Genomic DNA, 27,768 nt, shown 5'->3' with positions numbered 1-27,768 from the left:
CAACCAGTGCATTCTAAAGGAGATCAGCCCTGGGATTTCCTTGGAAGGAATGATGCTAAAGCTGAAACTCCAGTACTTTGGCCACCTCATGCGAAGAGTTGACTCATTGGAAAAGACTCTGCTGCTGGGAGGGATTGGGGGCAGGAGGAGAAGGGGACGACAGAGGATGAGATGGCTGGATGGCATCACTGACTCGATGGACGTGAGTCTGAGTAAACTCCAGGAGTTGGTGATGGACACGGAGGCCTGGCGTGCTGCGATTCATGGGGTTGCAAAGAGTCGGACATGACTGAGACTGAACTGAACTGAACTATACTTTCCTATATTGTATTTTTAAATTTTATCTATTTTAAGTTATTATGAAATATTGTAAATGTATAAATAAGAGACTTTGATGACTACCCTGATACCCGGGACTCATCTTAATGTGATAATCTCTATACTTGACTGTAAACAGACTGCGTTCATTTTTTATGCCACCAGAGTATGAAACTCATTATATACCAGAGTTGCGAAGTAACTTACTAAAGAACAAAATATATTAAAGAGCTATAACTGCATATGGACACTGACAAACAACAGTTTCAGAATCTTAAGAGAATATAAGCTGCCACACGTGTTGAAAGTTATGCTCCTGCTCCTATCCGTGTACATCCAGCAGCATCTCTTTCAGTATCCATGTCAATGTCCCCTATTTATTAGATGAAAAAAAATGTTCACTAGGGTTACATTTAGCTTTTTGACTGTGGAAATCTTCTATCCAGTCACAACTATCAAACGGTCCAGGCACACTTGTTCCTTTGGGTGGTTAGAGCTCCCCGGCATTCATTCGTTCTGACCTAGGGCCACCTTGGAGGTTTTATGGGATTTGGGTAAGTTCTAACCACTCCAAGGGGCAATCTGTGGCAACTCTGAGATAAATGCTCCTTGACCCTTTCCAAGACAAGTTAAAACCAAAGAGAGGAGTGCTGAAATGTTTCCGATCTTGAGTATGCAAAACCAAATCATTTTCTTTATTAAAGACACAGTTTCAACTTCTTGAACCCCATCCCCATTTTACTGGATCAAAAAACACATTTTTAAAGAGAATTGAAAAAAGTACAGTAAAAGTTGAAAAAAAAGGAGAGAGAGAAAAGATGAAATATGCTTTCATTTCCAAAGTCAGGGTGCAATCTTTTGTCATGCCTGTCAATGTGCCTTTAGTGGGAACAGCCCCTGGCCCACCCTTGCAGGGACGTGGACACTTGCCACCTCCCTGCCCGTGTGACCTTCCATCTGCTCTTCAGTCACTCTCCTTTGTTGGTCTAATGATTCCCCACCACCTTAGAAGACCCAGCTTCTTGCCTTCTGCGTAGACAGCTTGCTATCTTCCGTCTTTCTACAGCATCACATGTACCCCACCCACGGCACCTAAAACTCTGTCACAGTCGTCTGCGTCTGTCTTCCTCTCAGTTCAATTCAATTCAGTCGCTCAGTCGTGTCAGACTCTTTGCGACCCCATGAATCGCAGCACACCAGGCCTCCCTGTCCATCACCAACTCCCGGAGTTCACTCAGACTCACGTCCATCGAGTCAGTGATGCCATCCAGCCATCTCATCCTCTGTCGTCCCCTTCTCCTCCTGCCCCCAATCCCTCCCAGCATCAGGGTCTTTTCCAATGAGTCAACTCTTCACATGAGGTGGCCAAAGTACTGGAGTTTCAGCTTTAGCATCAGTCCTTCCAAAGAAATCCCAGGGCTGATCTCCTTCAGAATGGACTGGTTGGATCTCCTTGCAGTCCAAGGGACTCTCAAGAGTCTTCTCCAACACCACAGCTCAAAAGCATCTAGACCCTAAAATTTTAAATGCAGAGTCTGTGACCTGTGACTGCCATAGTTTCAGGCACACTCTGAGAAGGTACAGATCCTTGCTGGTTAAATAAACACATCAATGAATTTAAATTTTATCACAGAGGAAGTCCAGGTTAGATTTAAAAAATGTTGAATTATTATATAAAACAAGGGAGATATTTGCCAGTTAAAAAAATGGCACACTTACCCCTTTCAACGAGTTCCTGCTGCTCATCTAAATTGCTGTAAAGATAAGAAATGTAAGTTTGCATACTCTTAAGAAACAGAATTCAGTTGGCAAGTGCTTTTAATGAATGTCTTGAGGGAAGGAGGAAGTAGAGATGGGGAGGATGAAAGGGAAGAGGGGAGGGGGTAAGAAGGCATAAAGGGGAGGTAAGGGGAAGAAAGGTGGGGAGGGGAACCAACCATGGGAGGTTGGTCAGTCTCAGAGAAGTGACCGCATTTTTTAAATTTGGAACTTCTTGATTTTCATAAAGTGTAGTTGTTCCTGGCCAGAGGAATGTATATACTTCCCGATATATTTCTCTCCATTGTCACTTCCAGATACCTATGACCCACTTTGTACAAAAAGAACAGGCACATTCTTTTCATTGGTTATTACTGAAGGAAATCTATCCCATTATTAGTGAACATAGAAAAAATAACATTGAATATAAACCAATAAGACAATAGGAAAGTCTTTCATCAAAGGTCAGTGATGTCCTAGACTTCTTACTGTCATCTCTGCTGCTGCTGCTGCTGCTGCGTCACTTCAGTCGTGTCCGACTCTGTGTGACCCCAGAGACGGCAGCCCACCAGTCTCCCCGTCCCTGGGATTCTCCAGGCAAGAACACTGGAGTGGGTTGCCATTTCCTTCTCCATCTCTGAATTCCATTTAATTGGTTCCAAGTTGGCCTCATAAATGGGACTTTCATCATTATAACTATTATTATTATCTTTTCATTTTGAAATCAACTCTTACCTGGATCTTTTCTTATGCAGATCATAGATTTTATAGAGAACAATGAGCAGGGCTATTGATGTCACAATAATCAGAAATACCAAAAATATGATGAGTGCTTTAGCATTATCTAGAAATGAAAAAGAACACAGGAAGAGAGCTTACTATGTCAAATATGTTGCTGGATTCTTTGAGAAATCACTTTTAAAGTACTTACATTTTAACACTTTCATTTCTTTTGAAGTTTTAAAAATATATAATTTTTAGAATGAGACCAAAGACAGGATGTTTCTGATTTTGTAAAGTCTTGCCCATATCTTGCCCATTTATTGGTTCTGAACCAATAAAATATTTCATATTTTAAGAATTAATAGAGTATAGAAGAGCAATTCTCTACCTTTCTACTAAATAATGTCCATTTATGAGACACTATCATTTAGATTTAATTATCTTTCTTTTGGTCACTCCATTAGAAAGGGATCAAATAGGTAATCTAGTTATGATTCTCAGAGATAACCTCCTATAGTTTCTGTGCAGAACTAGCTAGCTTCTTAAGGGGGTCAGAAAGGTCACTGCCCTACATGAGATAAACCTGCTTATTGAGGTATAAAATCAATTAACCACAAAACAAAATTATTTTATTCTACACTTGATATTAGACTTATCCTGACATGAATTTTCACAAAGGTTTAATGTGAAATCACATCCTTTCTTGGAGAAAGGGCAGAGAAAAGAGAGCTTATTGGAAATATCTCTTGTGCTGAACAAGCAGGTAATGCTGTTCATCTACAGTGAAAGTCGGGTGAAATAATGCGGAGACATCAGGGTCTCAGTACTGGATACAGACTTCTTGGGTTCCCAGCTTAGATCCACCACTTCCTGATTGGGACCTTGGCCACCACCCTGATTATCTTTGTATCTCCATCCCTAATTAGTAAACTGAGGCTAAGTTTGATCCACAGGAGACATTTAGCATAGTGTCGGGACATAGTACTAATTATTCACTAGTCACCCAAAATATTTTGGGTCTTAGTGTGTGTCACTGATTTAAGTATTTAAGATGTCTCAGAGAATGAGACAGACAAAGATCCTTGTACTCATGGGACTGACATTCTGGGAGGAAAGACAGTTAACAATATATACTGTAAACAAGAGAACAATGAAATAGGTTGAAAGATGATGAAGACTGGAGCATTGGCTGCATGGCGCTGAACAACTGTGAGGAGATACCCCGCATCCAAGGGCAGAGAAGCCCCAGCAAGATGGTAGGAGGGGTGAAATCGCGTTTAGAATCAAACCCCATTCCCACCACTGATGCTGGGAGGGCTCAAATAAACCTTGTGCACACCAGGACTCAGAGACCCCACAGAGACTGAGACAGAGCTGTGTTTGAACACCTCCTAGGAGGGATGGATCAGCAGTGGGCTGCTGCAGGGGCAGGGGCTCTGGGTGCAGCAGGCCTGGGTATGGCATAAGCCCTCTTGGAGGAGGTCGCCATTACCCACCATAGAGCCTCCAGACCGTACACAGGACTGGGGAAACAGACTCTCAGTTCAGTTCAGTTCAGTCACTCAGTCATGTCCGACTCTTTGCGACCCCATGAATCACAGCACGCCAGGCCTCCCTGTCCATCACCAACTCCCAGAGTTCACCCAAACTCATGTCCATCGAGTCTGTGATGCCATCCAGCCATCTCATCCTCTGTCGTCCCCTTCTCCTCCTGCCCTCAATCTTTCCCAGCATCAGGGTCTTTTCAAATGAGTCAGCTCTTCACATCAGGTGGCCTAAGTATTGGAGTTTCAGCTTCAACATCAGTTCTTCCAATGAACACCCAGGACTGATCTTCTTTAGGATGGACTGGTTGGATCTCCTTACAATCCAAGGGACTCTCAAGAGTCTTCTCCAACACTACAGTTCAAAAGCATCAATTCTTCAGTCCAACTCTCACATCCATACATGACCACTGGAAAAACCATAGCCTTGACTAGACAGACCTTTGTTGGCAAAGTAATGTCTCTACTTTTTAATATGCTGTCTAGGTTGGTCATAACTTTCCTCCCAAGGAGTAAGCATCTTTTAATTTCATGGCTGCAATCACCATCTGCAGTGATTTTGGAGCCCCAAAAAATAAGTCTGCCACTGTTTCCACTGTTTCCCCATCTATTTCCCATGAAGTGATGGGACCAGATGCTATGATCTTAGTTTTCTGAATGTTGAGCTTTAAGCCAACTTTTTCACTCTCCTCTTTCACTTTCATCAAGAGGCTTTTTAGTTCCTCTTCACTTTCTGCCTTAAGGGTGGTGTCATCTGCATATTTGAGATTATTGATATTTCTCCAGGCAATCTTGATTCCAGCTTGTGCTTCTTCCAGCCCAGGGTTTCTCATGATGTACTCTGCACAGAAGTTAAATAAGCAGGGTGACAATATACAGTGTTGACATACTCCTTTTCCTATTTGGAACCAGTCTGTTGTTCCATGTCCAGTTCTAACTGTTGCTTCCTGACTTGCATATAGGTTTCTCAAGAGGCAGGTCAGGTGGTCTGGTATTTCCATCTCCTTCAGAATTTTCCACAGTTTATTGTGATCCACACAGTCAAAGGCCTTGGCATAGCCAATAAACCTGAAACAGGTGTTTTTCTGGAACTCTCTTGCTTTTTCCATGATCCAGCAGATGTTGGCAATTTGAACTCTGGTTCCTCTGCCTTTTCTAAAACTAGCTTGAACATCTGGAGGTTCATGGTTCACGTATTGCTGAAGCCTGGCTTGGAGATTTTGAGCATTACTTTACTAGCGTGTGAGATGAGTGCAATTGTGTGGTAGTTTGAGCATTCTTTTGCATTGCCTTTCTTTGGGACTGGAATAAAAACTGACCTTTTCCAGTCCTGTGGCCACCGCTGAGTTTTCCAAATTTGCTGGCATATTGAGTGCAGCACTTTCACAGCATCATCTTTTAGGATTTGAAATAGCTCCACTGGAATTCATCACCTCTACTAGCTTTGTTCGTAGTGATGCTTTCTAAGGCCCACTTGACTTCACATTCCAGGATGTCTGGCTCTAGGTGAGTGATCACATCATCATGATTATCTGGGTTGTGAAGCTCTTTTTTGTACAGTTCTCCTGTGTATTCTTGCCACCTCTTCATAATATCTTCTGATTCTGTTAGATCCATACCATTTCTGTCCTTTAATGAGCCCATCTTTGCATGAAATGTTCCCTTGGTGTCTCTAATTTTCTTGAAGAGATCTCTAGTCCTTCCCATTCTGTTGTTTTCCTCTATTTCTTTGCATTGATTGCTGAGGAAGGCTTTCTTATCTCTCCTTGCTATTCTTTGGAACTCTGCATTCAGATGCTTATATCTTTCCTTTTCTCCTTTGCTTTTTGCTTCTCTTCTTTTCACAACTATTTGTAAGGCCTCCTCAGACAGCCATTTTGCTTTTTTGCATTTCTTTTCCATGGGGATGGTCTAGATCCCTGTCTCCCGTACAGTGTCACCAACCTCTGTCCATTGTTCATCAGGCACTCTGTCTATCAGATCTAGGCCCTTAAATCTATTTCTCACTTCCACTGTATAATCATAAGGGATTTGATTTAGGTCATACCTGAATGGTCTAGTGGTTTTCCCTACTTTCTTCAATTTAAGTCTGAATTTGGCAACAAGGAGTTCATGATCTGAGCCACAGTCAGCTCCTGGTCTTGTGTTTGCTGACTGTATACAGCTTCTCCATCTTTGGCTTCAAAGAATATAATCAATCTGATTTTGATGTTGACCTCCCTGGTGGCTCAGACGGTAAACAGACTCTAGGAGGGCATAAACAGAACTTTCTGCACATCAGGACCCAGGAGAAAGGAGCAGAGACCCCACAAGAGACTGACCCAGACTTGCCCGTGAGTGTTCAGGAGTCACCAGCAGAGGCGTGGTTGCCGGTGGCCTGCTGCAAGGGTTGGGGGCACTGAATGTAGCAGTGGGTGCCTGGGGCTTTTGGAAGGAGGTTGCCATTGTCTTCATTACCTCCACCATAGTTAGTTCAGTTCAGCTCAGATCAGTTGCTCAGTCATGTCCAACTCCTTGTGACCCCATGAATCACAGCACTCCAGGCCTCCCTGTCCATCACCAACTCCCAGAGTTCACTCAGACTCACATCCACTGAGTCAGTGATGCCATCCAGCCATCTCATCCTCTGTCGTCCCCTTCTCCTGCCCCCAATCCCTCCCAGCATCAGAGTCTTTGCCAATGAGTCAACTCTTCGCATGAGGTGGCCAAAGTACTGGAGTTTCAGCTTTAGCATCATTCCTTCCAAAGAAATCCCAGGGCTGATCTCCTTCAGAATGGACTGTTTGGGTTTCCTTGCAGTCCAAGGGACTCTCAAGAGTCTTCTCCAATACCACAGTTCAAAAGCATCAATTCTTCGGCACTCAGCCTTCTTCACAGTCCAACTCTCACATCCATATCTGACCACAGGATCTATACATAAGTCCCAGGTAAATAACAGAGGGAACACAGCCCCACCCATCAACAGAAAATTGGATTAAAGATTTACTGAGCACGGTCCAACCTATCAGAACAAGACCCAGTTTCCCCCTCAGTCAGTCTCTCCACCAGGAAGCTCCAATAAGCCTCTTATCCTTCTCCATCAAAGGGCAGACTGGAACCACAATCACAGAAAACTAACCAATCTGATCACATGAACCACAGCCTTGTCTAACTCAATGAAACTATGAGTCATGCCATGTAGGGCCACCCAAGATAGATGGGTCATGGTGGAGAATTCTGACAAAACATGGTCCACTGGAGAAGGGAATGGCAAACCATTTCAGTATTCTTGCCTTGAGAACCCCATGAACAGTGTGAAAAGGCAAAAAGATAAGACACTGAAAGATGAACTCCCCAGGTGGGTAGGTGCCCAATATGCTACTGGAGATCGGTAGAGAAATAACTCCAGAAAGAATGAAGGGATGGAGCCAAAGCAAAAATAATGCCCAGCTGCGGATTTGACTGGTGATGGAAGTTTGAAGCTGTAAAGAGCAATATTGCATAGGAACCTGGAATGTCAGGTCCATGAATCAAGGCAAATTGGAAGTGGTCAAACAGGAGATGGCAAGAGTGAACATCGACATTTTAGGAATCAGTGAACTAAAATGGACTGGAATGGGTGAATTTAACTCAGATGACCATTATATCTACTACTGTGGGCAAGAATCCCTTAGAAGAAATGGAGTAACAATCAAAAGAGTTGTCCACAAAAGAGTCCAAAACGCAATACTTGGATGCAGTCTCAAAAATGACAATGATCTCTGTTTATTTCCAAGGCAGACTATTCAGTATCACAGTAATCCAAGTCTATGCCCCAACCAGTAATGCTGAAGAAGCTGAAGTTGAACGGTTCTATGAAGACCTACAAGAACTTCTAGAACTAACACCCAAAAAAGATGTCCTTTTCATTATAGGGGACTGGAATGCAAAAGTAGGAAGTCAAGAAATAGCTGGAGTAACAGGCAAATTTGGCCTTGGAGTACAGAATGAAGCAGGAGAAAGGATAATAGAGTTTTACCAAGAGAGTGCACTGGTCATAGCAAACCCCCCCTTCCAACAACACTAGAGAAGACTCTACACATGGACGTCACCAGATGGTCAACACTGAAATCAGATTGATTATATTCTTTGCAGCCAAAGATGGAGAAGCTCTATATAGTCAGCCAAAACAAGACCAGGAGCTGACTGTGGTTCAGATCATGAATTCCTTATTGCCAAATTCAGACTTAAACTGAAGAAAGTAGGGAAAACCACTAGATCCTTCAGGTATGACCTAAATCAAATCTCTTATGATTATACAGTGGAAGTGAGAAATAGATTCACGGGATTACATTTGATAGACAGAGTGCCTGAAGAACTATGGATGGAGGTTTGTGACACTGTACAAGAGGCAGGGATCAAGACCATCCCCAAGAAAAAGAAATGCAAAAAGGCAAAATGCTTGTCTGAGGAGGGCTTACAAATAGCTGTGAAAAGAAGAGAAGTGAAAAGCAAAGGAGAAAAGGAAAGATACACTCATTTGATTGCAGAGTTCCAAAGAATAGCAGGGAGAGACAAGAAAGCCTTCCTCAGTGATCAATGCAAAGAAATAGAGGAAAACAACGGAATTGGAAAGGCTAGAGATCTCTTCAAGGAAATCAGAGATACCAAGGGACCATTTCATGCAAAGATGGGCTCATTAAAGGACAGAAATGGTATGGACCTAACAGAAGTAGAAGATATTAAGAAGAGGTGGCAAGAATACACAGAACTATACAAAAAGATCTTAATGACGTGATAATCATGATGGTGTGATCACTCCTAGAGCCAGACAACCTGGAATGTGAAGTCAAGTGGGCCTTAGAAAGCATCATTACGAACAAAGCTAGTGGAGGTGATGAATTCCAGTGGAGCTATTTCAAATCCTAAAAGATGATGCTGTGAAAGTGCTGCACTCAATATGCCAGCACATTTGGAAAACTCAGTGGTGGCCACAGGACTGGAAAAGGTCAGTTTTCATTCCAATCCCAAAGAAAGGCAATGCCAAAGAATGCTCAAACTACCACACAATTGCACTCATCTCACACGCTAGTAAAGTAATGCTCAAAATCTCCAAGCAAGGCTTCAACAGTACGTGAACCATGAACTTCCAGATGTTCAAGCTGGTTTTAGAAAAGTCAGAGGAACCAGAGATAAAGTTGCCAACATCCACTAGATCATGGAAAAAGCAAGAGAGTTCCAGAAAAACATCTGCTTTATCAACTATGCCGAAGCCTTTGACTGTGTGGATCACAATAAACTGTGGAAAATTCTTCAAGAGATGGGAATACCAACCACCTGACCTGCCTCTTGAGAAACCTGTATGCAGGTCAGGAAGCACCAGTTAGAACTGGACATGGAACAACAGACTGGTTCCAAATAGGAAAAGAAATATGTCAACACTGTATATTATCACCCCGCTTATTTAACTTCTGTGCAGAGTGCATCATGAGAAATGCTAGGCTGGATGAAGCACAAGCTGAAATCAAGATTGCTGTGAGAAATATCAATATCCTCAGCTATGCAGATGACACCATCCTTAGGGCAGAAAGTGAAGAGGAACTAAAGAGCGTCTTGATAAGTGTCAAAGAGGAGAGTGAAAAAGTTGGCTTAAAACTCAACATTCAGCCCGGCCCCGCGCCCCGTCCAGCCAGCTCGCTGAGGCTCGCTCCGGCCCGGGGCCGCCCCGTCCGCCCCGCCCCCGCCGGCCGGACCGGAGGGCTCTAGGTGCCGCGCGGAGCCCCTCTGCACCGGTGCGAACGTGGCGCTGCGCGCGGTGCGGAGCGTGGGCGCCGCGGTCGGCAGCCTGCGCCCATCTAGCACCCGGCGCGCCCTGCTCGCCGCGGCCCTGGGGACTGCGGGTGGGTGCCGTCTGGGCGCTGCGCACCGGCCCTGCTCGGCTGTCGGTGCGGAAATTCACAGAAAAACACGAATGGGTAACAACAGAAAATGGTGTTGGAACAGTGGGAATCAGCAATTTTGCACAGGAAGCTTTGGGAGATGTTGTTTACTGTAGTCTGCCTGAAGTTGGGACAAAGTTGAACAAACAAGAGGAGTTTGGTGCTTTGGAAAGTGTGAAAGCTGCTAGTGAACTCTATTCTCCTGTGTCAGGAGAAGCAGCTGAAATTAATAAAGCTCTAGCAGAAAATCCAGGACTTGTCAACAAGTCTTGTTACGAAGATGGTTGGCTGATCAAGATGACATTCAGTAACCCTTCAGAACTAGATGAACTAACGAGGGAAGAAGCATATGAGAAATACATAAAATCTACTGAGGAGTGAAAATGGAACCCCTAAATAAACTGCTTTGAAACAAACAAAAACCCCCTCAACATTCAGAAAACTAACATCATGGCATCTGGTCGCATCACTTTATGGCAAATAGATGGGGAAACAGTGGAAATAGAGACACACTTTATTTTCTTGGGCTCCAAAATCACTGCAGATAATGACTACAGCCATGAAATTCAAAGACGCTTACTCCTTGGAAGAAAAGTTATGACCAACCTAGATAGCACATTAAAAAGCAGAGACATTACTTTGCCAACAAAGGTCCGTCTAGCCAAAGCTGTGGTTTTTCCAGTGGTCATGTATAGATGGGAGAGTTGGACTGTGAAGAAAGCTGAGCACCAAAGAATTGATGCTTTTGAACTGTGGTGTTGGCGGAGACTCCTGAGAGTCCCTTGGACTGCAAAGAGATCAAACCAGTCCATCCTAAAGGAGATTCGTCCTGAGTATTCATTGGAAAGAGTGATGCTGAAGCTGAAACTCCAATCCTTTGGCCACCTGATGTGGAGAACTGACTCACTGGAAAAGACCCTGATGCTGGGAAAGACTGAAGGCAGGAGAAGCGGATGACAGAGGAGGAGATGGCTGGATGGCATCACGGACTCGGTGGACATGAGTTTGAGCAAGCTCTGGGAGTTGGTGATGGACAAGGAGGCCTGGTGTGCTGCAGTCCATGGGGTCAAAAGAGCCTGACACGACTAGGTGACTGAACTGAACTGAACTGAGAAGATGAGGAGTTCGCTGGACAGGTATCTGGGGGATGCTTGTTCAGGCACAGGTGGGATTAGGTGAGAGCCTCGAGGCAGAACACACCTAGCATCCAAGGAGCAGCAGGAATCCCCTGAGGCTAGAGTCGGGGAGAGGGATGGGCATCAGGAGATGCCAGCTGAGAATGTGGCTGGGAGTCAGCAGAGGGCAAGGGTAAGCTTGGAGGGGCTTGTGAAGCATTTAAGGTCACACTGGTGTGTGTGTGTGTGTGTGTGTGTTTGCTTGTTTGCTGTTTTGCTGCACCGCTACGTTTGTAAGATCTTAGCTCCCCAGTCAGGGTTGGAACCTACACCCTCCAGAGAGAGCACAGAGCGCGAGCCACTGGGCCTCCAGGCTATGCCCGCTTACCTTGGTGTTTGAGTTAAATCTGTACCACCTGCAGGATTTTGAGTAATAAACTGCGACTTGGGCATTATACAGATTTTTATAACCCCCTTGTTGAAAGTACTATCATCCAGGCAAAATACGACAGTGCCTCAGATGAGGCTGGCAGCGCAGGTGTTAGGAGAAAGAAGTCATACAGCACCATCAGTGAAGACCACGAAGGCTGTGCGGAGCTGCCCTCAGGGAAACAGAAGCTCAGTTTGGGATCTGAGAGTCTGAAAGGACAAGTAGACAACCCAAGTGGAGATGCCAAGTAGGAAGCTGGCTAGAAAGGATCTGAGACTGGACAGAGGGTCTCCAACATACAGCTGTTGCTTAAAGCTGTGAAGACTGAATGATTAACCCGGAAATTAAAAGTGGATAGAAGGCCCAAGACTCAGTCCTGAGACACGCAGGGTTAAAAAGTAGGAGGAAAAGATGCAGCCAGCAAAGGGACTCTCAAGTGAAGCAGGATGAAAGGAGCTTTGCTGTTGACAGGTGTGCGGGTGAAGAACTAGGATGGCAGCTGAAGAAGAAACAGGGTCAGAAGAGATACTGTGGTTGCTCCTGCTCATTTGCTTTTAAAAACTGCATGCCGATGAGACCCACCCAGCAGAGGAGGGAAACGATGACCCAGGGAAAAAGAAGAAAGCTGTTAGTCATGGACGTTGGTTCCAGGACCAAGGGATTCCAGAGTAATGGCAAGAGAGAGATTATGGTGATGGATTACGAATTGACGTTGTGCATGGTGGGAGCCCTAAAGGAAATCAGTCCCGAATATTCATTGGAAGGACTGATGCTGAAGCTGAAACTCCAATCCTTTGGCCACCTGATGCGAAGAACTGACTCACTGGAAAAGACCCTGATGCTGGGAAAGACTGAAGGCAGGAGAAGCGGATGACAGAGGAGGAGATGGCTGGATGGCATCACGGACTCGGTAGACATGAGTTTGAGCAAGCTCTGGGAGTTGGTGATGGACAGGGAAGCTTGGCGTGCTGCAGTCCATGGGGTCACAAAGAGTTAGATGCAACTGAGGGACTGAACTGAACTGATGGTGGGAGTGGAGGACCTTTATCTACATCAGGGTTCACTACCGCTGCTGTGGTCACTGTGCTTCATGAAGATGGGCAGAGACCTAGCGTTCTTCTCTTGTAGGTGAGGAAACAAATCAACCCTCCTAAATCATGTTTCTAAGGCAATACAGAAATTATACATTTGAGGTGGGGGTGGGCTGAGAAGCCTGGGTGCTTTGAAGGAGATGGGTGGTGAGGAGAATTTCCAGATGGTGCCAAGGTTTCCAGGTCTTGGTTATCTCATCAACCACTAATGTAGGCACCACGGCAAAGAAACTGCAGAGCGAACTCCAGCCTCAAGTCAGCAGGGACTTTCCCGCTGGAAGATCCCGAGACTGTTCTGGGTGAGCATGACCTAACCATGAGTCCTTTAAAAAAGCTGAAGTCAGTGATTTGAGGTACTGGAAGGACTCCCCAGGCTGTCTGGAGCAGGTCTGGTGGAAAGAACACGAGGGGCTTCTGGGAGCTGACTGCAAGCCTTGGCCCCGGGACCCCAAAGAAATCAGGTCAGCGGTCCCAGCACAGCAAGAAACAGGACTCTGCCAACCTGGATCAACCCTGGAAGCATTTATATGCATATTCTCCAGATAAAAACTCATCCTGGCTGACATCTAGGTTTCAGAAGACCCAGTCACATGGAGCTGGAACTCTGACTATGGAATTGTGAGCTAATAAATCAACGGGTGTGGTGTGAAGCCGCTGGTTTAACCCGTTGGACAGCAAGACAAAACGAATACACAGCCACCTGTCCTGTGTTCTTTCGGCTGGAGACAGTCCGTGGGGTTGAGGGGAACGACCGGTCTCCTCCCCTGCCCTGCTCCCCTCCTCTGCCCGTGGCTGGCCCTGGCTAACTCTTGAGCAGACTTCTTTTCTCTCCCTTGCTGTTAAGTGTGTCCAGGTAACTGAGATAAGGGTAGCAGGCATATCAACCACAGCTGGGTGTGGTATTTTCCACCCCATGAAAGACCCTCCATTCCCTTCTCCAGAGTGCTGGCTGGAGCTTGGTTGTCATCCCAAATTCAGGAGCCACCTCTGGAGAGGGAAGCCCCTGGGTCCGTGTGGAGCTTTGAATGAGTGTGTGGAGCAGGACTCTGCCCTCGACAAGGACATAAACATCCCCAGTTGGAGGAGAAACAGACCTAGAGCCCATCAGACAGAGTAAAGTAAGTCAGAAAGAGGAAAACAATTAATGTGTATTAATGTCAGGATGTGGAATCTAGAGAAATGGTACAAACTAACCTCTTCGCAGGGCAGGAGTACAGATGCAGATGCAGAGGGCAGGCAGGCGGGCACCAGGGAGGGGGGACGAGCTGAGGGCCGAGCACTGAGACACGCACGCTACCGCGGGGAGCCGCTGTCCGTGGGAGTTGGGGCTGGACAGCGAAGCCTGCCCAGCTCAGCTCAGCTCAGCTCAGTGCTCTGCGACGCCCTAGAGGGTGGGCTGAGGGGTGCAGGTCCAAGAGGAAGGAGATGCACGTATGCATGTAGCTAAGTCACTCCACTGTACAGCAGAAACCAACCCAGCAACTGTGAAGCAACTATACTCCAATTTTTAAAAATGATTCAGAAAATAAGCAGTGTCTACTCAGTTACGCCACAACGATTTGGGGATCTGTCTCTTACGGCATCCACCACTGTCTTAACTGATCAGTACCCCTCACTCATCCCACACTGACCGAGCAAATGCTATGCTTCCTATGACCACGACGGTCTCTGGGGATAGGACAGAAAACACGGCATAAAAGGCACCAGTTCGGAGGGAATCTTCCTTCTCTCTGGGGGCAAACGAACGCTAGACAGGTAAATAAGCCAATAAAACAATTATATGCTTTCCTTGGATTTAAGGGGGAAAAGGTAGAGAGTGTGAAAATAAGAGAAACCTATTTTCTACATGATCCATGGAAGATTTCCTGAGCATGAGACATTTCTTTCACAGCCGGAAGCATGGAGTGACTCAGCCAGGCCAAGGGCTGCCCAAACTGCATGTCTGGAGACAATGGATGATGCTGGAGAAAATAAATCAGTAACAACACAGGGAATCTCCGCGGCCCACACGGCCCCTTAAGGACGACGGAACTTCTAATCACCGTCTCCCGTGTGTCACTGTAACTAGGATAAAATTGCCAATGAGAACCAAACCCTCAAGGAAACCCTCTCACGAAAGATGGATGCCAAAATAATACATCAACTTTTGACTGCAAAATGTGACTCAGACAAACTCCAAAAGGCCAGCAAAAAGAAAGTGAACCAAAGAAAATTTTCCACAGATAGTAGTCTCCAGGTCACAAAGGCCAGTAGCATCCAGGAAAATAAGTGCAAAAGACCCGCAGACGACCAAGAATAAAGAGGAGAGCCGAAGCGTTCCCGGAAGAAAATAAAACAAGGGGGCACAGGGGAAGAAAAAGAAGCCGGGAAGTCACACGGGGCACAGTGGAACAACAGACATACTTCGAAAGAATTCTTCTACAGAGCTCGCATGGATTTATTTATTTGCCACACCCTGCAGCATGTGGAATCTTAGCTCCCTGGGCAAGGACTGAACCCACAACACCCTGCAGCATGTGGAATCTTAGCTCCCTGGGCAAGGACTGAACCCACAACACCCTGCAAGAAGCTGAAGACTCAGCCACTGGACTACCAGGGATGTCCACGGAAATATGTTCAAAGTCTAGATCCTTAAGCTTAGACTCCATCCCAGGGTAACATACTGATCAAGTGCCATCATAAAGATATCTTAATGCATGCAAAATTGGAATATTTCCTTTTTACAGTACCAGATTAAAAAAAAAAAACATAAAATTTAAAAAATACATGAGATTCAAATGCAGCGATTCTAAAACGGGAAACCGATGAAGGGAAATTTTATAATGGCATCGGGGCTGTACCCTTTGAGAGCTTCAGAAGAAAAGGGCCCAAATGTTGTCAAAATATAGGTGGTAGAGTGTGATGCCAGAAAAACTGAGTAAAATACATTTTGAGTAGCTGTGCTTCTGCAATTCACAACTCAAGAGCCAACCCACCCTTGAGTAGATGTCACTATTAAAAGGGGACAACATGATTTATCTCTTAGGAGAATCTGTTGCTAGAAAGAGTTGATACTTTTTCTGCCTTATGGAGAAAGGAGGATGGGGTAACCCTATATCTCCACTGAAGGTAAAATACGATAAAGATGGACTAGCAGCTGTGTTACTTGACGACACGGCGGGCGTCAACACAATCCCTGAGTGCTACATGGCGTCTGGGCCAGGGCAGCTGTGGATGAAGCACCGTCCTGGTGAGAAATGCTGACCTTGGCTTCCTTGAGTGCGTGCACCCAGCGCACATCATGTTACTGGGCTCACCCCTGTTGACACCGTTGGCAGCTGTGCCCACGGAACTGCTACATGATGTATCAGTTCCTTTCTTGACATGGAGCTTCTAAGCTGGGATGCTCTGCCACACGTGGCCTCATTCTTCTCAGTGGAGTCCAGAGGGTCGAAGTGTTCATGGTCCTTGGACTGCGGTGGGCAATGCTACCAGGAAGTCCTTGGCCAGATGCCACTTCTGATTGTGTTTCCTGCTCCGTGTTTCTCTGAGTGAAGTGGTGCCAAGCTGGTCTTAAAGATGGGTGTGTGAAATATCCAGTGGACTCTATGACCCCCAAGAGTAAGTGCTGCCACTATGAACTGCTCACATAATCAGAAAAACTCAATGAAGCTGTTGGTATTGTAAGAAAAGTGCATGGAAATAAAGTTCAAGAGAGCTGGCTGAATGTGTATGGATTTCACATCAGAAGCCTTCATTTAAAATACCTGAGCAGAAAGAACTAAAACTTTTTATGGAACCTAGTCAAGCAAGTTTGGAAAATAAGATGCTTTTATACATTCCCTCTTTGGAAAGACCTGGGGAAATAAAGCACCACTGAATGTGCACGTGCATATGAGCACTGGTGAGGTGCCATCTGAAGGGGCTTCCCTGGTGGTCCAGTGTTTTAGACTTTGCCTTCCAATGCAGGGACCGCAGGTTCGACACCTGGTCAGGGAATCAAGATCCCACATGCCTCACGGCCAAAATAACCGAAACATAAAATGGAAGCAATATTGTCACAAACCCAATAAAGGCTTTAAAAATGGTCTACATCAAACAAATCTTAAAAAAATAAAAATAAAAACCAGCTATGCTTGGTAACACCGCACTTGGAGGTCTGAATTTAACTTAATTTACAAAGCTAACAAGCAGAGAAAACTTAAACAGTGCTAGGTCTTCTTCCTCCACAGGCTCAGACCAATAAGCAACTCTCAAAAGAGCAGCAGATGATATTGTTTTTAGACATGGAGGTAACTATAAGAAGAACTGAAAACAGAAATAGTGAAAAGTGGGTGTTCTGGTGAGCAGAACGAGCAGAGGTCAGTGGTGGCATCCAGCTGTTATCCTCACTGTTGCAATGACGTTTAATCCAGCTGTTCTCCTCACTGTTACAATGACGTTTAATTTCAGTGATTTTTCCTACACACAGCTCTATTTTGATTAAAGCATTTTTGCATGCGTACTCTGTCAAGTCAGACTTTTTGTGATCCCATGGACTGTAGCCCACCAGGCTCCTCTCTGCAGCCAAGAATACTAGAGTGGGTTACCGTTTGCCTCTCCAGGGATCAAACCCAGGTCTCGTGCATTGGCAGGTGGATTCTTTACCACTGAGCCACTGGGGAAGCTTTTAGGGACTGTTTATCCTAGCTTAGTTGGGTAAATCAGCATAGATTTGTAAGAACACCTGCTTCTGCCAAGCATACAGTTGAGGGACAGAAAAAAAAAAAAAGAAGAGTGTTGGCTTCTGCAGCACATACACTAAGACTGAAACAATAGAGAGAATTTTAGTGCCACTCCTGCATAAGGATGACACACAAATTCATGAAGTGCCCCATATTTGGGGGGAGTTTGGGATGAGCAGATGCAAACCAGTGTGCATACTGAATAGATTATAATGGATAAACTACAAGGCCACACTGTATAGCGCTGGGAACTATATTCAATATCCTGGATAAACCATAATGGAAAAGAATATAAAAACAGAGTGTTTTTAGACGTATGGAGAAGGCAGTGGCACCCACTCCAGTACTCTTGCCTGGAAAATCCCATGGACAGAGGAGCCTGGTAGGCTGCAGTCCATGGGATCACGGGCAGTCAGACACAACTGAGCTACTTCACTTTCACTTTTCCCTTTCATGCGTTGGAGAAGGAAATGGCAACCCACTCCAGTGTTCTTCCTGGAGAATCCCAGGGACGGGGGAGCCTGGTGGGCTGCCGTCTATGGGGTCGCACAGAGTCGGACACGACTGAGGCGACTTAGCAGCAGTGACATGCTTCACCGTACAGCAGTAATTAACACAAGCTTGTAATCAACAATTCAACCTTACATCAATAAAAAGTAAGTTCAAAAAAAGGTAATTTCTAACACGGTCCACAAACGATTTCTACACGGAGCACAAAACAAATGTGCTGGTTCCTAACAGGAAGAAACATCATAAACAGAATCATAATAGGAGTCTGTGTATATAAATCCTTCATGAGTTATTTTATGAAACCAACCAACTTTTAAAAATTGAATTTCCTAAACTGAACTTAAGATATTATTTTCTTTTCCAGGAAACCTCAGGTTGGATACATTCAGTTGATTGAAAAGCAATGTCCAGAATGACCAAAATCCTGCTTATGATAAATAAACAGCTTTGGCTAACTAAGTCTAGTTTTTGGTCACGGGAGGTAAGGTTGGCTGGTTTGATCTCTGGGTAGGAAGATCCCCTGGAGGAGGAAATGGCAACCCACTCCAGTATTCTTGCCTGGGAAATCCCATGGACAGAGGAGCCTGGCGGGCTACAGTCCATGGGGCTGCAAAGAGTCAGAGGCACTGATCGACCCAGCAAACACACAAAGCATTTGTCTGAAAAAAAAAATACAAACAGCAAACACACACATGCCCACGGAGATAAGATGACTGAAGGTACCAGACCGCCCCTCAGCTTACTTTACATCCAAACATGCTTATGTCAGAAGACGGGTGACTGAAGACAATAGCGGAGCCTTTCTTTCAAGTTTTCGGATAAATGCCAACAGGACAAAATATTCCACTATGGCATTTATTGAGTATCGTGGAGTGGCCAGGTGCGTGCGGACAGGAGAAAGGGCCCCACAGCACGCAGGGCGGCCCCGAGCCTGCCCAAGTGCAAGGCCTTATTTCAGTATAATGTTCACCTGCACGTACATTTGCTCACACAACTTAAAATATAATGTTTATGGAAATATATAATTTGAAAACTTAATAATTACATATGAGTACAAATGTAAAATAATAAAGCATTGGAAGCGTGAACACATATCCCATGAAAAACAGAATAAATAGCCAAGAAGACTTACAAGATGTTGATGCTGTAACACTCTCTGGAAGACCAGCAAATTTTGTATTGTCATAATAGACCTGGGTTTCAGAAACGAGAGAGAAGAAGGTTTTCTAAATTAAATTCGTGAATCACAATATAACACATTCCTATTTGTCATATATTGCTGTTTATTTTCATTAAAATGTATACTGGATAACTTGAAACTTCGAGACTATGGCAATAGTCTATTATCAAATTTCTTAAATATTTACCAGTGAAACGATATAAAGAAATCTTATCCCATTTAGCAATAATAATAATACTGATAGTTATGGTCAGCAAGAACTAAGTGGACACAAAGGAATAAAATCCAACACACCAAAGTGTTCATTATTCAAAGTTAAAATTCCCTATGAATAGACTAATATCTTCACATTTCTTTAAAAAGGAAATTCTGCTGTATACTGCTTATTAGAGTTACACATACTCTGTACAAAAAATTTTAAGACTAAGTGGGAACAGTTTAATGTAAGAATCATGCTATTTATATTAAAGTGATTTTAGTTCATGAGGGTTAAAATGATACAAATCGATGACATGGCAACATCTACAGTTTAGACGTAAGGAGTTCAAAATATTAAACATGATCGAGCAAAAGCAATTAGACCCACAAGGGAAACTGCACGGACCCAGAAAGCATTAAGAATCTTCAGTCAAAAAAACAAAACGATTGAGTAAAAATAGATTTGAACAGTATAATTAAAAGAGATTAATGATAAATATACTTTGGCAATCTGATGTGAAGGACTGACTCACTGGAAAAGACCCTGATGCTGGGAAAGACTGAAGGCAGGAGAAAGGGACGACAGAGGATGAGATGGTTGGATGGCATCACCAACTCGAAGGACATGAGTTTGAGCAAACTCCAGGCCTTGGTGATGGACAGGGAGGCCTGGCGTGCTGCAGTCCATGCAGTCGCAAAGAGTCGGACATGACTAAGCGACTGAACTGAGCTGAATGATAAATATGATAGATCTGTAACAAAAAAACATACCTAAGCTTTTACCCTGTGGAGGATATACAATCTCCCCAGTACTCGCAGAATGTTTATAAATATTTATCTCACATTGAGCTGTAAAAAATAGTGTAAATTTCAAAGGGCAGAAATTGTAAAAGCCTAGTTATCTTATAAAAATAATAAGTATAATACAAAAATGCAGGAACTAGAAATGTGCAAACATTTTCTTTAAAAAAATTAATTAAAAATGCTTCCAAATTACAATTACATACTCTATGGGAATTATCAATAATTAGAACAATCTACTTTAAAAATCCATTCATTCAATTTTATGTCAGTCATTGAGAGATTAGGATAAAAGACATGGGATAGAGTGAAAATTTTAGCAAAGGATAATCGATAAGTTTAAAACTTTTTCTTAGTTAATAAAAAAGAAAAGGAGAAAGAAATAGTCAAAAATCACTTTCAGTTCCCAAACTAGCAGAACATCAAAATAAACCTACAATAATGGAAAGTAATACATTAACAACTATAAAAACAACTGTATTGATTTATTAACCAGAGATAAGACTGATGTGGAAAGCTAAAATGTTACTCCTTCATGAAGGTATAAATGCAGCAGCGGGTTCTGAAATAAACATAAAAGCAAGTTACGGGAACTGCAGAGAAGAAAACAACAGTCTTTTGAAGAGTGAGGAGGAGAGTGGAAAGCTAACAGTCTCCTAGTGTGAATTTTAAGATTGCACTTTAATATGGTGTTGAGCTGTATTTTTCCAGAATAAGTTATCACGATTGACACATGGGAGGAGAAAACTCCAGACAGAGAGAAGAGTCCTAAGTTCCTAAAGAGAGTGAAACCTGAGTGTTTTGAGAAACAGAAAGAAAGCCAGTGTGCCTGGAGCTTCCTGGGTGCTGAGGAAGATGAGGTAAAACGGGCAATGATAGGCAATAACAGTGCATTTGTTTGGGAAAAGAAAAGAAGTGCACTCATTCAAACCCTCCTATACTGTGGGGAGGAATGTGAATCGGTGCGGCCACTATGGAGAATAGTATGGAGGTTCCTTAAAAGGCTAAAATTAGAGCTATCATAGGGCACAGCAATCCCACTCCTAGGCACAAATCCAGAGAAAAACATGATCTGAAACGGTGCATGAACTGCGATGTTCACTGCAGCACTGTTTACAACAGCCAAACACGGAAGTAACTTAAATGTCCACCAGCAGAGGCATGGACAGAGAAGATGAGGTACATGCATGCCGTGGGATATCGCTCAGCCACACAAAGGGGCTCAACAGTACCGTGTGCAGAGGCGTGGGTGGACCTGGTGAAGTAAGTCAGAAAGAGAAACAAACGTCGCTTATGTGTGCTGAACTTAGAAAAACAGTAGAGATGAACTTATTTGCAAAGCGGAAATAGAGACATAGATGGAGCAAACAGACATGGTTACCAAAGGGGAAAGAGGATGTGAGATGATCTGGGACATCAGGAGTGACATATGGACACTATTGATACTGTGTATAAAATAGACAGCTAGCGAGAGCCTGCTGCCCAGCACAGGGAGCTCTCCTCAGCACTCTGTGGCGACCTAAATGGGAAGGAAATCCACAAAAGGGGATATGTGTACATGTATGACTGATTCACTTTGCCGTACAGCAAGAAACTAACAAAACACTGTAAAGCAACTCTACACCAATGAGTTAATTTTTAAAAATCTTAAATTATATGTAACTTCCTTTCGGCCCAATACATTCTTTTTCAGGAATTTATTCAGACAGAGACAATAAAAGACATATTCAAAGATACTGTTATTTTCCAATAAGAGTGTTTACTTATTGTTGCTTTTAACAGAGACCAAAACAGTTATGGTGAGTAGAATGCAAGAAAGCCATAAGACAGAACCTTGTGCAACCATTAAAAATTAGTAGCAGAATATTTAGTATGGAAAAATGTTCATGATACAGTGATTTTTGAAACATGCAGTTTATCAAACTGTGTGCTTTTATCATGGAACTGATGAGACAATGAGAAATATATCCAGTTTCTGACACAGAGCTCCTAAAACCTTCATAATTTCCTGCGTGCATGCTCAGTCATTCAGTCGTGGCCAACACTCTGTGACCCCATGGACTGTAGCCTGCCAGGCTCCTCTGTCCATGGATTCTCCAGGCAAGAATCCTGGAGTGGGTTGCCATTTCCTCCTCCAGGGAATCTTCCGGACCCAGGGATCAAACCCAGGTCTCCCACATTGCAGGCAGATTCTTTCTCACTGAGCCACCGGGAGTGATAATCTTTTCTTCTACTGAAGTAACTCTGAGTGGGTTCCCAGATGGCCCCCACAGGACTGCCAAGACCAAGCCATAGTCAGTCTTGGAATTTTCAGCCCCTCCCCCCATTCTCGTGAGAAGGGGGAAGAGTGGAAAATGGAGTTAATGACTGATCGCGTATGTGTGATGAAGCCTCCAGAAATTCCCAGAAGTACAGGGTTCAGAGAGCTTCCAGACTGGGGAGCACATTCACACCAGGAGAGAGACACACCCCCAACTCCAGGGGGACAGAGGCTCCTGCACACAGACCCTCCCAGACCCCCCTACATATCTCTTCAGCTGGCTGTTTACCTGAATCCTTTCTCACAGCCTTTAAGTATCTGCCTGAGTTACGTGAGCTGCCTTAGTAAATTAATCAAACTCAAGGAAGGGGTGATGGGAGCCCCTGACGTGGAGCCCAATCGAGCAGAAGTGATGGGCATCTCTTAGCTGTCATTCCGAAGTGGGGTGGGGCCAATCTCATGGGACTGACCCCTCCCCTGGACATTCCAGGGGAGTGCCCCTGGAATACGGCACTTTCTCTGGATAGATGGTGTTGAAATTAAATTAAATTATGGGGCACCCACCAGTCGTCTCAGATAGCTGCTGGACATGGGGAAAAACCTGTACACATTTGGAGACCAAAAGTGTCAAAAGTGTTTCAGGTCTTCAGCTTTCTTTGGAAATTCTTCTCTGTATTTCTTACAGGGAATAAACACAGGAGACAGAATGAACTGAATGAGCTGAGGCTTTCTCCTATAGCAAAAGGAAAAGATTGAGCCCTCCCATTTTAGAAACATATACACAAAATATGATCAGTAGACAATGAGTTTATGGGTGAGGTTTTAAACTCTTTGCATACATTGCTATTTCCTGACATTTTTTTTTCTATTTTCTAACCTCAATGTACCTGTAAAAAAATATTTGTAATTAAAGAAAGCTCACATTAGTAAAGACACAAAGCCAAGAAGAACAAAAGATGTGGCAAAGTAATAACCAATAATTATCATTAATAAATAATAACAATTTGTGCACTGTGTTTCTTGACATAAGAACAATAATTTATAAGTAGTCATGCTGAAGGTCAAAAATATTCCAACCAAATATCTGCCATAAATCATACTATAGATGAAAAGTATGGAGTCAAAGTTTTAAGACTTATGAAGTGTGATTCCTTTAGACATCAGAGCTTCTCAAGCTTGTGTGAACACTAGTCCTAGAATTATTTAAGTACTGCAGAATAATAACTATAATATATATCAGTTCTGGAGTGATTATAGAAATTGTAATCTTACCAAAAAATTATATTCTGTTAAATACTGAAGATCTTCTACCAAGAATCTGCATTCTGGTCCTGAATCTTTTTTAACCAAGGTATTTCCAGTTCTTACTTCCAAATAGTACTTCCCTTCGGGGCCATTAAGCTGGTCAGGACGTTTACAGCTCACAGCTATAGTATTTTCTGTCTTCCGTGAAGCACTTAAACCATTGACCTTGCTTGGCTCTATCAAAATGAAAAAAAAAAAAAACAACACAGCGGTTACTTTAACCATTTGTTAAATGAATATTTAAATTACTGGATAATATATGTGAACAATATAAAACCATTCTAAGTGCTTATTTGGGGATGGGGAAATTAGGAGATAATGTACATAAAAAAGCTGTTTAAGAAAACATTTGAAAATAAATTACACATCTTTCAATGAATATTAGCATATAAGTTGTACTTGAAACTATGAGATTTTTGTGATTCTCCCAGAGAGTGTGCTGTTCTTCTTGTTCTTCAGTCACTCAGTTGTGTCCAAGATTTTGCAACCCCAAAGACTGCAGCACCCCAGACTTCCTGTCCTTCACTGTCTCCTGGAGTTTGCTCAAACTCATGTCATTGAGTCGATGATACCATCCAACCATCTCATCCCGTCACCCCCTTCTCCTCCTGCTCTCAATGTTTCCCAGAATCAGGGCTTTTTCCAGTGAGTTAGCTCTTCATATCTTGTGGCCAAATTATTGGAGCTTCAGCTTCAGCATCAGTCCTTCCAATGAATATTCAGGATTGATTTCCTTTAGGATGGACTGGCTGGATCTCCTTGCAGTCCAAGGGATTCTCCAGAGTCTTCTCTAGCACCACAGATTGAAAGCATCAGTTGTTTGGAACTCAGCCCTCTTTATGGTACAATCCTCATAGCTGTACACGACTACTGGAAAAACACAGCTTTGACCATATGGACCTTTGCTGGCAAAGTGATGTCTCCGCTTTTTAATACGCTATCTAGTTTTGTCACAGAGAATGTGTAGAAGTAGAAAACAGAGGAAATGAAAAGAAGGGGCAGGGAGGGAAGAGATAGTGATGGGGAAACCTCGAAGGCCTACAGATGGCTCAGGCCCTCCTTTTGCAAGCACTTACATGACCCTGGGGATACCTGGCTGAATTCTTCATCAGCAACAAATCGTCTTTGTGTCTGTGAATAGCACAGGAATTCAGGAAAATAACCAAAGTGTAAAGTGTGAGGACTTGGACTTCTGAAGCATGAACTTAAATGACATTAGGAGCATTTTATACCCAGCCCCGAGTAGAACACCTGTCCTCTGTGAGCCTAGCCCCAGGGAGGGTCTCTGGAGCCCTGGCTGCTGATCTGCACAGGGCTGTTTCTTCTGTCCCGACCCTCATGGAGTTCAGTCACCCCAGAGACGGATGGAGCTCTGCACCTGGAATCCGTGGCACTTCCCCTTGGTGGCAAGAATCAAATGAATGTAAAATGTGACTTAAAACAGTAGGCAGTTCACTGTAATGAGAAGAAAATGCTGTCAAAGTATTATGGTTTATGAAGTGCCTGTCATGCAAGCAAAAGTCAGCAAGTGAATGGTTTATGAGTGTGGGATTCTCATGTATCTGATAGCAGTCGAAATTTCCAGACAATAAAGAAAATAATAGGTAATTCATTTTTCTCTAAGTTGGTTAGGTACTTAATTGCCTGAATTCTTACACACTGTACCAGCTCATATGTTCTCAGGCTTCATTCGTACAATTCTGTGATTATACCTGAAGGACACAGAGAAAACCTCAAATGAGAGCTTTTAAATTGTTGTTTTTTAATTATTATAAACCCTAGATATTAACAAATGTGCCAAGTCAAAGTGCTTCCCAAATGAAGAATAAATGTGAACTTGCTGTTTAAACAGCTTAGACTTTGCTTCTCACCATTCATAGAAAAAAGCACTAAAGTTCATAACTTACTTGCTGGATCTGTCCAAAATGTATAGGTCGCATTTCTACTGCGAGTTACTTTTCCTGTGACCCGGGCTTGTAACACCACCGTATAGTTTGTGAAAGGTCTCAAATTGTGCAAATCTATTCCGTCCTGGGTTTTATCCTGAGGGATGCAATTTCGTCCACCTCAAAGGGAAAAACAGAAACATTTATTAAGTCATCAAAAGCCAGGATTACCACATATTTAACTTGGTCTGTACATTAAATCATTCTGAGCCCACTCCAAACTGAGTGACTGAAATACAAAAATGTTTGTGCTCAGAAGTACATACTACTATCAGCAAATGTATTGAATGAATGTAATTACTTCAAATAAACTCAAATATTCCAAACTAATGGTTTCATAGTTAATTTGGTACATAACATATTAATAAAAGAGTCCAAGCGTATCAGTGAAGATGGTTTATTTTCTTTCTGAGAAAGCACAGCCCATGGTGGATATTACGAAAGTCTTTTTTCCAATACTTTAGTGAAACTTTTTCTGATAACCTCCAAACTTTGAACTTTGATATGGCTACTGTTATAAACTTCAGATGCAGAATCCATTTGATCACCAATAACTCCGTCTCCTTGTCCTACTCCTCTGAGCACTACAGGAATTGAGACGATGAGGGAAAGCAGCGGAGTCTGAAGGCCGCAAGAGACAGGGGACTGCGGGTGAGCTGGTTCCGAAGGACCCTTTGAGCAGAGTCAGTGCGTGAACCACCGTGGAGGCTGGATTCAGCCAGTTACCAACCCAGTTTCTGAGAAAAGGGCACACAAAGCTTGATATTGTATCCCTCCCTGCCCATCCCTCCCCACCCATTCTGTTCAAGGATTATAACAGGGCAGTCATAAATTTGGATAGCACTGAATAAGAAGGATCTGTACTCGTTGCAAAAAATAAACAAAAAGTTGTCTGACCACAATAACCAATACATTACCTCCTTCTAAGCCTATTATTCAAATGCTTTTTTAAACTGTATAGAATACAAAGAACAATAAACATTGTTCCATAAATTCCCTCCATATACTCTGGCATTGAAAGAACTCCATAGTGGAGAGAGAATATAAAAAGTGAGGAATACAGCAAGGGAAAGTGAGAAGGAGATTCAGAAAAGAGAAAAGAAAACCAATGTGCTCACACAGAAACCAAGCAAAGAGAGCTCACAGGAGAGGGGTCCAATGAGGCAGACTATCCAACCATCCTGCTGTTTTATCTTCCTATAATTTCCACTTTTCTTTTCTCATAGACATAACTTTTCAAAGTACCATAAGCTCAAATACACGGCAAACATTTCTTCTCCATATGAGAAGACTCCATACGTCCTCTTATGCTAACTGGAAAACTACATGTGCGTGGAGCTTTGCTTTAGTAGTCTGATTATTATGATTCAACCAGCAAAAGGCATATGTTATCAAAATATACAATAACACGCTGAAGAGAAGTGGCTTTCTGCCTCTTGAAATCTGAAAATTTCACCTACCCACCAAAGAGATGGAACTCTGTGAGATATTCAACTCAAAACTACTTTAAACTATAGGGCAAGGACTGTCAAGAGGGCTATCCCAAGGGCTGAGTCTATTCTGAGATGGTCCACAGTCCCCACTGTCTTCTAAAGGCATTTTAGATACTTCGAATCGTCCAGGAGAGGTCTGTTCTCTTAAACAGTCCCTCCAAAGGAAGGGCCAGCCCAGTGGCTGGACTTCTGCAGAAGTTTCATGCTAACTAGAACTACGTTCTAAGATTCCACTGGCCAATAAAGTGCCCTCCATGACTAAACAGGAGTATGTTCATTTTTATTCACCCAATTTTGTGTGTGCACCAGCTGGATCAAGCTATGGAAGCGGTTTGTCTGTCATCCAGAACAATAAGTTCAAACCAGTGCAGCTCACTTACGTAATATGTGGAAGACAGCTGAGTATTATCGTCCAGAGATTTTCTTTCTCTAGGCTTTAGAGTGTAAAGATTATAAGTAAGAAGGTCAAGAAAGACAAGCAATATTGGGGATGTTC

General features: G+C 43.4%; 1 protein-coding gene, 1 non-coding gene and 1 pseudogene across 6 annotated transcripts in view; 2 read left to right on the top strand and 1 right to left on the bottom strand.

The window, feature by feature from the left end:
• PTPRC (protein tyrosine phosphatase receptor type C) overlaps positions 1-27,768 on the bottom strand; it is a 129,500-nt gene that overhangs the window by 25,689 nt on the left and 76,043 nt on the right. For all 5 annotated transcript variants that reach the window (XM_015475267.3, XM_005217330.5, XM_010813545.4 and 2 more), the window contains 5 exon segments: positions 25,741-25,899; positions 23,801-24,009; positions 19,222-19,282; positions 2,812-2,920; positions 2,038-2,072 (listed from right to left, as the gene is read on the bottom strand). In XM_015475267.3, coding sequence (XP_015330753.1) covers positions 2,038-2,072; positions 2,812-2,920; positions 19,222-19,282; positions 23,801-24,009; positions 25,741-25,899 — 573 coding nt within the window.
• LOC101905566 (glycine cleavage system H protein, mitochondrial-like) lies at positions 3,993-10,636 on the top strand (annotated as a pseudogene).
• On the top strand, positions 17,632-17,738 carry LOC112441940 (U6 spliceosomal RNA). The gene has a single exon (XR_003029893.1). It is a non-coding gene; the product is annotated as a U6 spliceosomal RNA (small nuclear RNA).

This window comes from Bos taurus, chromosome 16, assembly GCF_002263795.3.
Source record: "Bos taurus isolate L1 Dominette 01449 registration number 42190680 breed Hereford chromosome 16, ARS-UCD2.0, whole genome shotgun sequence".
Classification (NCBI taxonomy): Eukaryota; Metazoa; Chordata; class Mammalia; order Artiodactyla; family Bovidae; genus Bos; species Bos taurus.
This window is presented reverse-complemented; position numbering and strand designations above follow the sequence as displayed.